The 12,493-nt window shown below is 40.4% G+C and overlaps 1 protein-coding gene across 3 annotated transcripts in view; it reads right to left on the bottom strand.

Moving 5' to 3' along the window:
- The window catches only part of LOC114456080 (single-stranded DNA-binding protein 3), a 43,892-nt gene extending 32,198 nt beyond the window's left edge, over positions 1 to 11,694 (bottom strand). For 2 of the 3 annotated variants that reach the window (XM_028437602.1, XM_028437604.1), the window contains exon 1: positions 11,352 to 11,693. In XM_028437602.1, the coding sequence (XP_028293403.1) occupies positions 11,352 to 11,407 (56 nt within the window). In that variant the 5' untranslated portion in view covers positions 11,408 to 11,693. Of the gene's footprint in view, positions 1 to 11,351 lie in introns of all 3 variants that reach the window. The other variant, XM_028437603.1, reaches the window with a different exon arrangement.
- Positions 11,695 to 12,493: the final 799 nt, after the last annotated feature.

Here is a 12,493-nt window from a genome sequence, read left to right as displayed (position 1 = left end):
CTCAACGTGTGGCCAAGTTATAAAGAAAAAAGTATATATATATATATATATATATATATTTTTTTTTTTTTTTTGCGACGTCATGAAATTTGACCCCTACCAATCTTTTTTACTGGTAGGTCGTACAGCTTTAACCCAATTAAATAAAATACTCCACTTGAGATGAGCTTTTCATAAATATAAGCATCAAACTATATGGTATATGGAAAATTTTGGTTTTTGAAACTTGAAGCGACCATGACATTTTGGCTCCAAAAAAGGTCGACTGCACATCCTTGACATTGCCCCTATGAGATGACATACGTGTCATTAGTGCTACATTAATAGCCTAGGAGGAGTTCAACGACAAAGGAGTTACAAATACAATAATTGTAATCATTTTCCTCCAGCATTAATGTGTGTAATAAATCTCTCGTCAATGTGTCGGTGCCTCAGGTGGCCTCTATACTTTCACCACAACTGCTTTGATTTTTTACATCAAGCCTGAGTCTTTAAAGTCTTTACAAGTTGTGACTTTTAACAAAAATAGTGTATGTACAGTGGGCTTTTCCCTTTAGAAAGTACCGTTAGGTAATCCAGCAGCATCAACGCCTTCACTTAGCCTTTACGTGTGTGTGTGTGTGTGTGTGTGTGTGTGTGTCCTAATAACAGTGCTCTACGTCCTCATCATTAGTCAATAATCTCAGATCAATAATCAATGCTTAGGAGGTCCTCGAGCTGCCGTGCATGTTGTTTAGAATCAATAATCGTTATTATAATTGTTAGTTTTATCCACTTCTTTCTGTTTTTGTGCCTCAATCAAACAAAAACCAAATTAAGATGAATTCAAACACTTCCATCCTTTATTTATGGTGCTGGGGTTCATTTTAAACAGGCGAGCAGAGGGCAGCACAAACGTAGAGCAGGTACAGCTTTGATGGGGAACCCCTCTGTGGTGAGATTGCATGTTCTCCATTGTTTAGAAATGAATAGAAAACGCTTTTATTGATCTGCAGTGGGGAAATTCACTTTTGCATCAACACAATAAAAAGAGCAGAAACAACAATAAATACCAACATAAGCACTGTAGGGGACAGAAATTATTTAAAAAAAGGTCTTGTTTGTGTGGGATTAAAGCACAAATTTAGAACCTATGGTTTTCCGTGATCGCAGGAAAATAAATAGAATTGACAGTTTTGTCACAATATATATTTTAAACAAAATCAATTCACTTTTTGGTCACTCCATCACTTCATTGCTCCAGTGAACAGTAAACAGTGTGTGTGTGTGTGTGTGTGCGCACGCGACAGGGGAGAGAGGGTTCATCACTTCTATATTTACGGTTTTAAATGATCAACTTACAGGGTTACTAAAAGATAAATTCACCCAGAATGTAGGCTTATTCTAGAAGTTAACCGCTTTAATTTTAGCGGGAGGGAGGGGCTGCTCCCTCGGCTCTACAGACAGTGAAGGACGGGGGGGGGGTTGTTGCTTGAAGAGTTCACATTTTTAAACTTTGAGCGACTAGGTCGTGCAGGACCTCTTGAAGTCAAGTCATTTACATTGATTTTGAATGCAATCTAGTTCACTTCAGTTGAGTTTGGTGTGTGAACACTCCACGGAAAAGAGGGGTGCGGAAGGGGGAGGTCTATGCAAATCCAGGAACACACACCCCAAAACAGAGCGCTTTAAAAGACCTGGATAATACAGGGTCTTAAACCTCCCCTCTTGCTTAATGTTGTGACCAAACACCAGCACAGAAATGTCATTTAGACCACAGGGAACTGTTTTAAAAGGTGAAAAATTGGTATAATATGTTTTCAAATATGACATAACTGTAATAATCATGTTTGGAATGAAATTTAATAGCCTGTAATGATGTGATTATTTGGGAAAGACGAGGAAACAGAAAAAAAAAAACAATAATCTGTAAAATTCAGAACAGGAAATCAGAGGCTTATTATATTATCAGGTTTTCCAAAGATTATGGAAATTATTTAATACCTCCATGTGTTAAATGTCCTCGTTGAGGCTTTGTTTTGATCATACTTTATATTAATATTGTCATTGTGTTCCTGAGCATTGTATGTATGCATTTTCATTATGTGCAGGATCTAAAGCTAAAGCTAGTTAGCAGCCTGTGCCATTTCTATTTAAGGTTGCAGCTTCTTTTTTTTTACTTTTGATTTACTTTTTTGTTATTGGGGAGGAAAATGAAAACACTTTAAAGGCAATAATGTGTTGGGATGTGATATGTCTGACCTGCTCTTACTACTATTGTTTGCAAATATAGAAAAATATGTATTGTTAGTATGCAAATATAGTCGGAGAATATGAACAGGCAAATAGAAAAGAGTAAGAGGTAGGGATGTCACGATTAATCATAAGGCAGTTAAAAATCGATTCATAGCTATCATGATTGACATCGATACTTAGAAAATTGAATCGCAGTACTTTTTTTTAAACAGCATGGGGCGCTATATATTTATCCCTTCTCTTGTCCAGCAGTGTACGTGGAGGGCAGAATCTGCTACTACTTTCTTTCTGGCCGCCATCTACTCTTAAACATGTTAATAAATGATTCATTACCCCTTTAGCACCGAAAGAATATCTGTAATATTACGTGAACATCTGTAAAAGTAACGTTTTTCTATTAGCTCTGTCTGCTAGCATAGCATCTCTTCTTCACTGCTAGCTGCATGCCAACCGACCACTGGGTTACCAGCGCCCTCTGCTGCTCAAAACAAATATCTGACGTAAATCAGTGCAATTTTTAAAAAGTCCGATTGTTATGGCACAAAATACATTTTCAGTTGCACTTTTAAAAAGAAAAAGAACTATTATGTAGTTTAAACCAGAATTGAAATGAATCGGCTTCTTCATTTGTATTATTCCTTTATTTATTTCATTCAAGATTTATTTTTAGTTAAATTGCATTGTTTTGAATAGTTTACCATGGGATTCTTTTGAAAATGAAAAATAGAACAGTATTTTCTAGTTTTCTTCCCAAAAAAAATACAGGAATATTTTTCATCCATCATTTGACTACAGTCCCATTTTGTAAAATAAATCGTGAGAGAATCGTATCGTGAACCCAGTATCGTGAATCGAATCGCATCGGGAGTTGAGTGAATCGATACACCCCTAGTAAGAGGAGTTTTTCAGATGATGTCCCAACATGCTCACACCGTGGGTTAATGAATGAACATTAATGTGATTAATGTACAATAACTATATATATTTCTCTGCTGTATTTGTACTGAACGCACATGCATTAGCCCACCTGTTTTACAGCAAGAAAATATGTTTTAAATGTGTGATATTATTCATAAACGTGGGTGAGGGTTTAGTCCATATCATATATTTATATTTTAAAAGAGGAAGTCCATCATATCTTGTCATATTACGCCCAATTTTGTGCGAGAATTGACATTTCTGTCTGTCTCAGCACCAGCTTAAGTGTAAATGTGTGATTTTTATCTCAAAACATGCACATGAAGCTATAATCCACTGGTAAAACTCAAAGCCGGAGGATAAAGTCAAAATGACGGAAAACATGAATAATTATGATTCAGTTGTGTTTTATTTTGAAAAAGCGCTATATAAAACCAACATTATTATTGTAGATATCTCAGCTCTTACAAATACAAAAATGAAATTATTATCCACAACATTTGCCAAGGTGCACATTTTTCCCACGCTTTTATCACATGTTGGCAGCCCTTTTTAAATCATAAATTGTTGAAAAAAAATCTTATCTTTTCCAAAATCTTGCAATTTTATTAAAAATCATTCCACAATTTTTTTCTCACAAACTTTGTTATTTACCGTCAAAAACATTCTCACCGGTAAGAATGTCATCCCACGATAGAAACGATAAATGCCCATGTCAGAAATTAAAGAGGGCCACGAGCCATTTGCCCCTCAATTTAGCCAAGAATGCCCCAAAAAACCTTGTTCCACGTTATCTCCTTATAAGGACTCGAATATATATGTATATTTATTACCATTATAGGGGTGGGCGGTATACCACTTCATACCAAATACTGGTATATATTTATGTGATGACGTACATTTTTAACATACAGCTGTACCGGTATATTGATTACACAACGTTTGGAACGCTGCGCCGCGTCAGACCGTAGCCTTTTCAGTGTTGCACTGCAAAGGTAAACAGTAGCGCTATGGTTACTATGGTTACGGTGTACATGGATAAGAAAGCTCTGAAGCTGCAGAACATGATGACAGAATAACTTATGTCAAAAAGAGGAGGAGCCCTGTCTGTTGTTTGGTCGGCAAAGCAAGTTCGATGCAAATATATATAAATATACTGTATAACTGGTTTCGTCCTGTACTTTGTTTTTGTTGTCGTTGTTCTGGTTTTGTGTTTCTACTTGTATTGTTTGATTTACAATAAAAACATAATTTTAAAAAATAATTTTTTTAAATTTATGAATCGATTCAGAATTGTGGATGATTAGAATCATGATTCTTATGTGAATCGATTTTCCCACCCCTATTGCCCATGTCAGTAATAGTCTAATAAACACATAAGAACTGCAACTAATGATTAATCGGTCAATAAATAAATTGATTATTCGATGAATCAGATTTTTTGATGTTTATCTATAAACCATTTATCTATAAACCCTGATAAAGCTGATTAAACTGAATTAAAAGTCTCTCATGCACAAACAAAAGCTTGCGCACACAAGTCACACACAAACACTGGAGCACACATACTAGAGTTGTCACGATACCAAAATGATTAACCACCAGACAAAGTATCACAGTTCTGGGTAATATTGCGATATTGAAGCCTTTTTTTAAATTATTATTATTTTTATGATCTGTAATATATTTGTACAAATCAGAAATACTTACTTACTTATAGTGTTGTTTGGTGCATGATAAGTACATGAACAAAAGCATATAAGCAATAAAAAAAACTAATAAATTAAGTTAGAATTTATATTGTTGAAATTAAAAAAATCATCATTCAGTTTCTATTGCACGTCAATTTATGTGTAATATAAATAATCAGCTTAGGATAACAAATCCACTGTCCTTTTAAAAACAAACAAACTATTTGACAACAATGTTTCTTCTCCAACATAATAAACCATAGAGGATAAAATACAATAAACAGGAACTGATTCCTGGGGATACTATATTTCTATGTATTTTCTGGGTGACGTGATCCCTCCTTTGCATGTATATCATTTGTAAATATTGTTTGTACATTGTAAATATCTCTGTAATATCACACACAAACACCCGTGGCGCTCGCGCACTCACACACACAAACACCCGTGGCGCTCGCGCACTCACACACACAAACACCCGTGGCGCTCGCGCACTCACACACACAAACACGCACCCGTGGCGCTCGCGCACTCACACACACAAACACGCACCCGTGGCGCTCGCGCACTCGAACACAAACACGCACCCGTGGCGCTCGCGCACTCGAACACAAACACGCACCCGTGGCGCTCGCGCACTCACACACACAAACACGCACCCGTGGCGCTCGCGCACTCGAACACAAACACGCACCCGTGGCGCTCGCGCACTCGCACACAAACACGCACCCGTGGCGCTCGCGCACTCACACACACAAACACCCGTGGCGCTCGCGCACTCGCACACAAACACGCACCCGTGGCGCTCGCGCACTCGCACACAAACACGCACCCGTGGCGCTCGCGCACTCGCACACAAACACGCACCCGTGGCGCTCGCGCCCTCGCACACAAACACGCACCCGTGGCGCTCGCGCACTCGCACACAAACACGCACCCGTGGCGCTCGCGCACTCGCACACAAACACGCACCCGTGGCGCTCGCGCACTCGCACACAAACACGCACCCGTGGCGCTCGCGCACACACACGCACCCGTGGCGCGCGCGCACAAACACGCACCCGTGGCGCGCGCGCACAAACACGCACCCGTGGCGCTCGCGCACAAACACGCACCCGTGGCGCTCGCGCACAAACACGCACCCGTGGCGCTCGCGCACAAACACGCACCCGTGGCGCTCGCGCACAAACCACGCACCCGTGGCGCTCGCGCACAAACACGCACCCGTGGCGCTCGCGCGGCACAAACACGCACCCGTGGCGCTCGCGAGCCGCGCACAAACACGCAACCCGTGGCGCTCGCGCGCGCGCACAAACACGCACCCGTGGCGCTCGCGCGCGCGCACAAACACGCACCCGTGGCGCTCGCGCGCGCGCACAAACACGCACCCGTGGCGCTCGCGCGCGCGCACAAACACGCACCCGTGGCGCTCGCGCGCGCGCAAACACGCACCCGTGGCGCTCGCGCGCGCGCAAACACGCACCCGTGGCGCGCGCGCGCAAACACGCACCCGTGGCGCGCGCGCGCACGCGCACGCACACACACACCACACACACACACACACACACACACACACACACACACACACACACACACACACACACACACACACACACACACACACACACACACACACACACACACACACACACACACACACACACACACACACACAGACGATTGTCTACAGAAATATACAACCATCATCTTTTTCAAGCTATTGATCCTGTTACAAACAGAGGGAACTTTGGGCTAAAGCCAGAGCTTCAAATATTGATAATGTTTGGATCTCCTGCTACACTGAGGACTTTATAGCCCAGTACACTGGTGTCCTGCTCATTCAGGGGATAGTAGCGCTTCACCAGAGGACAGGGATCAAACTTTCATGTGGATCATGTGCACGTCTTAGAAACAGGGGGCGTGTTCACCTGGACCGCTGCATTATTAAAGCTCAGGAGAAACTGACAGGAAAGGAAGTGGGACAACTACAGCTAGAAGATCACAGGAAGTAGCAGTCAGTGCAACAGGAAATGACCGGCACAGAAGAGAGATCAAAGGAACGAAACTAAAGGCGGTCGTGATCCCATATTCGCGTCAGTTATCGGTTCGATATCAGCAAAGAAACCACAACAAAAATCAGATTATATCAGCCTTTGATATAAAATGTATAGTTTCTGGCGATATTGTAATTTTCTATATCGCCAAAACAAAAATATCTATACATCTTGACTCTGGATGTATTGTCCAGGACTAATTATTAGTTTCATCATCTTTCCCCATTTGTGTTCAGAGACTTTTCTGGTTATTATTATTATTTTCTGGTTAACCCTAACTTTTTTTTTTTTTTTAGAGCATATACCTTGAATATTCCAATCTTATTTTATTGTAAACATTGAACAATATCCACGAAACTTGTTGTTTTAACTGCACATGAGGTAGTTATCTAAAGTATAAATTAAAAGTTTAGAACATTGCTGTCCAAAACACTAAATTATATCACTTTTTAGTCAGAAAACTACATGAGTGAACAAGTAAATTAAAGTATTATGTACAATTCGGCTAGCTTTTTTTTTTTTTTTTTAAACTAAAATCATTGTTAAGCTTCGAACAGAGTGGTCAGAGCTTAACTTCCATGCGCGGCACCACAGAGAATCTCCAGTTTTCCAGATGGAGTAATGAACGGGTTGAGTTCAATACCGACTCTCGTGAAACAGCGCATTAGTGAGCAATTACACGGACAGTTACACGGTTTAAACAATGAGAAACTTGTCAGCAAAAGACTCACCAGTGGCTGACGGATTCAAATGATCTATTCAGAGAGCTCCGTGTTTGAGACGCTGATGATAGCATGGCATAGGAGGAAGTGAACTCCCTGACCTGTGATTTAAAGGAAGTTTGGGATCATGGCAATAATTTTAAATAACCATGAAATATTAACTTCCATAACTTTTAGCAGTAGAAAAACTTTTTTAATATTGACCTTTTTTAAACCCAAACAAACTGCGACACAGTGATGTCATGACCCAAAACCTGAAGTAGCACGCTCATTACCGAGAAGGAGCCGTAATCTTAAAATTAAAATGAAAGTTTTAAATGTTTTGCAACACCAAATTACTCCAAGATAATAGATGCACACACTTGAGGTATTTGGAAGCCATTGACAAAGTTTCAGGTCGAACAGACACCGCGCCGGGGATATATTCGCTCCACACACGCACACGCACACACCTTTTTTGCTTTTATAGGTAGAAGAGAGAAACAAAAACATGTTTTCCTGTGTCCAAGCATTCATTCTGGGAGGTTTTTCATCAGTTTTTTAAAGTCATAAAAAATCAAGACGTTAAATTTGCTTTGCTGTTATTGGATTTATTTAGGTTATTTTGTTTAATTGTAGAATATTCTTGTGTTTAAGGTTCAAATGTCAGTTAATAATAAACGGATCGGTTTTTCTCACACCTACTGTTGCAGACTATTGATCTCTGACTAATATCACTTGATCAATCGTTTTAAAACATTACACACCACAAAACAAGTCATAAAAGTTCTGCTTATAACTTTTACTGTTCTGAAATTATATATCAGAAACCTTTAGATTAAACATTTGTTTATTCCTCATCAATAAAGTGTTAATAATAAAACCTCTATCACAGTCTGAGGTGACCTCTGACCTCCACCTTCGATGGGACATCGGTATGTGTGTGTGTGTTCGCGTCCCACCTGACATCAAACATACATGAGCGTGTCTTCCATCTGTGACGCAGAGCTGAAAGCAGCTTCAATAATTTAACAGTGAAGGAAAAGGAAGGGATGGAGTTAGAGCAGGGGTTCTCAACTTTAGGGTCGGGACCTATTTTTGAGGTTGCCAGATGCCTTCAAGAAACAAAGAATATTATTTTTAACAATTTGAGGCCATTTTTTTGGCTTATTTATACAATTTTTCAGCTACTACACCAAACTTGCCATATTCTAACCTATTTTTATCATTTTTTCTTGCCATCTTTTTTTTTTTTTTGCTCCTTTTAATGCATTTTTGCTACATTTTTCCCATTTCTGACACTTCTACAACACATTTCAATGCCTTTTCTTCCACTTTTAAGATATTTTCAGCACTTATAAACCCTGTCCACCACTTTTCCACATGTTGACCCATTGTTGTCACTTTTGACCTCTTTTCACCATAATTCCTGACAATTTAACCACATTCATCATTTGTCAAGCCGATTATTTGCCAGTTTTAACTAATTGTTCCTTTGTGTGTCTTTGGAGTGAATTGTTGTAATTTTGTGAACATTTTGTATGTTTTCTGTACTTTTTGTTAGGGCTTTCACTTGAACGTGTTAATTGCGATTAAATAATTACAGAAAAAAAATCATGCAGCTTTTTTGCTTTCGCACTGGAAAAAGCAGGGAACCTTTATTATTTCAAAAGTTCCCGGTATACCCATAATACTGACGCACAGGCTACAATAACAAGACGAGAGACTGCCGAGCTGCTCAGCTTCGTTGGCGTTCATTTTGGCTTTTAAAAATACCGGATGAAAAACTAAAGCCTAGTTGTGTGCACACTGTGCAAGAAAGAATTTGCCTCATCACCAGAGCTTTGCAGCCTTCGCTAGCACCTCAATGCTAAACATGTAGCAGCTAGCATGGACACTGACAATGCTAACTGCTACATGCTGCAAGCAAGTCGTGACTGACAAATGAACAAACTCACTGGATAAATACTTTCTGAAGGAGAGAAAACAAGTTCAGTGTCAGAAAAGTGTTCTTACGGTTTATGATGTGCTAACTTATTATAGCACTACATATGTTTTATTTCACTTAAATTTCCAATATATTATTAAGTAAATTTCTACATTTGCATCTGTTCTAGACTGTTAAAAAAAAAAAAAAAAAAAAAAAAAAAAAAACTGAGTTTATAATGCCACTTTGTTATACTGTATATCAATATTTTGATCTGTCACAATAATGTAATTTAAATGAAAATACCTCAAGTTGAGGGCGTTTCTTAGCATTTTTTGGTACGATTAAAAAAAGACACTAATTAATTACAGAGCATGATTCGTTAATCGCACAATTTCTTAATCTCTTCACAGCACTACTTTTTAAATTGTTGTTTTATGGGTGATGAGGTTTTTTCGTGTTTTTGTTTTGTACATTTTTCTGTACTTTTTCATATTTATTGGAGTCATGTTGTATTTTATCATTGATCTCTGTGTCATTAATCATTATGTGGAGTAATTTCTTTTTTCTTGACCGTTTCTATATTTTGTCATGTTGTGTGTTTTGGTTTTAGTTAATTCCATCTTTAAGATGACTATAATAATAATAATAAATGTTCCTGGATAACAGTGGATATTATTCAGATGAATAAATAAATGTGGTTATCACAGATTCATAGAACAATGGACCATCATTTTGCTGACTTTATGGATGGACCCCAAAAATCTCTCCCCTTTATTCCCCCTTATAGATGGTCCTGTCTCCACATGACTGTTCTTCAATCTTCATGTCTGTGTTCAACCACCTTGGGGTTCCTTTATTTTGGAGGTCGTGGGCTGAAAAGGTTGAGAACCACTGAGCTAGAGTTGGAGGAACACACACTCCTGCTTAGTGGGTGAACAGCTCAGAGAACCAGTGGAGCTCCAGCTCCAGGATCCCCCTCACACACCGGGCATGGTGTGGAGACAAAGGGACAGTAGTAGGGCTGCAGTTCTCCTTGCTAACACCAGCCTCTGTCCCCCCCGCCCTCCCTCAGTGTGTTTCTGAGGCCACATTAGCCCATAAACCGCTCCGCACTCACCCGCCTCAGGGCCGCAGGTAAGCGGGGAGCGCAGCAGGCTGTGCCCGCTGAGGGAGCGCCTCGGCCGGGGAGCACCGAGCGCGGGCCCTCGGTGACTGAGGACGGTGGAGGAGGGAAGAGAGGATTCGAGTCCCAGTCAGGGGACAGCAGGAGTCTATTTATACCTGACGCACACGCATAAAAGCAGGGACACACTGCTGTGCATTGTTCCCACAGTGGGACAAGCTGGAACCCGGACTGGGACCTCCTCAGACCCCCTCAGTCCTCCTCTATCCCCACTCCAGCTTTAATGGAGGAGCCTGGTTATAGGACCACGTGTGCGTGTACGTGCACACTTACTCCAGCTCCTACAAGTGTTTAATAAAGTTTGCTACACACTGTTGTGTAAGTTTGTCTAAAGAAAAGAAACAAACGGACACAGGAGCATGAGCAGCTAGCATGTGATGCTAACGTTAGCCTGGAGGATGGAGCTCAAACACTCCATTAATAATGATGATGACACGGTCACTTTAGAGAGTTTATGTGTGCGTGTGTGATAGCTAAGCATCCAGGTACATACAACAGCAGCACCACCACCACCACCACCACAAACTTTAGCGCTTCTTTTCCCGTCCTCTGTGCTAACTTTAGCCGTTAGCTCGTAGCCCTGGAGGCTCCGTGTTGTGACACAGAGAGAAGTGATGATGATGGCGGTGATTTACTCACTTTTCTCGGGCTTGGCTGTCGGAGGGCACCACAGCTCCTTTCCCTTTGCCGTACATCTTTGGAGGCTGTTTGTGACACTTTGAGTTTTAATCCCGCTCAGAGACAGCTGTCAAAGGAAGCATGGAGGGAAAGCTCCTCCGTCCATAGCTACCGGTCCGCGTCCCCGTCCCTGTCCGTCCGTGTGCGTGTCTCGGTCGGTGTGTGTGTGAGCCCTGCGCCGCTTCTCCTCGATCCGGAGCCGTTTTTTCTACATCCAGCATTGCCCACAAATCAGGCAGGCTTTCAGCGGAGGGGGGACTTGAAACCGTCCACTGCTGGAGCGACTTTTTTCTCTCTTTTTTTTTTTTTTTTTTTTTTTTTCAATCGCTGTTCCAGGATTCAGCTCACACTCCCCCTGCTGTGGAGCGGTGGGGGCTTCTTAAAGCGACAGTGTCTTTTTGTCAACTTCGCTCAAGTTCAACATCTCTTTCTGAGGCCTTCGAGTTCACGACGTTTGTGACGAATGTTTAATAAACAAGTAGAGCGTGAGAATATTTAGCATATTTAGCATATAGCTGTAATTAATTAGTGTTTAATGTATTATCAATACATATTTATTTGAAAAAATACACATTTCAATTGTTTTTTAGAAGGATTTTCGATCTTAAATCTAATCCACATGGAGCAGCCATGTTGGCCGTTGATTCCTGTCAAGTATTTACATCACGTCGAACCTGATTTCCATGGTTTTAATCTTTATTTTGGTTTTCTCTCCACATTTACCTCGACAGGGTTCCTCCCACAAGGAGCTACTCATTTCACTGGCTTTTATTTATTTGTTTATTAGTTTGGGGTTTTTTTTAAAACTCATTTAGTGTGTTTTTATTGTCATTTGTGTATTTTACAGTTTATTTTTGTTTAATTTATGGAGTATTTTGGGGGTTTTTTTAAAGTCATTTCCTCCATCTGACTGTTAATGTGGATGTTTGTTCGCAGGATATTTCAAAAGGTTCAGAACATATTTAAATGAAATTTCGTGAGTTGATCTAAACTTTGCTGGTTTGGTTTGTGCTCTTTTGGTTGTTTATTTGTTTGTCAAAGGTACTTTCTAGATTTTGATTTAAAAAAAAAAAAAAGTATTGTAAACAAAGACCTTCGGCCAC

The sequence above is a fragment of the Gouania willdenowi genome, chromosome 22, assembly GCF_900634775.1.
Source record: "Gouania willdenowi chromosome 22, fGouWil2.1, whole genome shotgun sequence".
Classification (NCBI taxonomy): domain Eukaryota; kingdom Metazoa; phylum Chordata; class Actinopteri; order Blenniiformes; family Gobiesocidae; genus Gouania; species Gouania willdenowi.
This window is presented reverse-complemented; position numbering and strand designations above follow the sequence as displayed.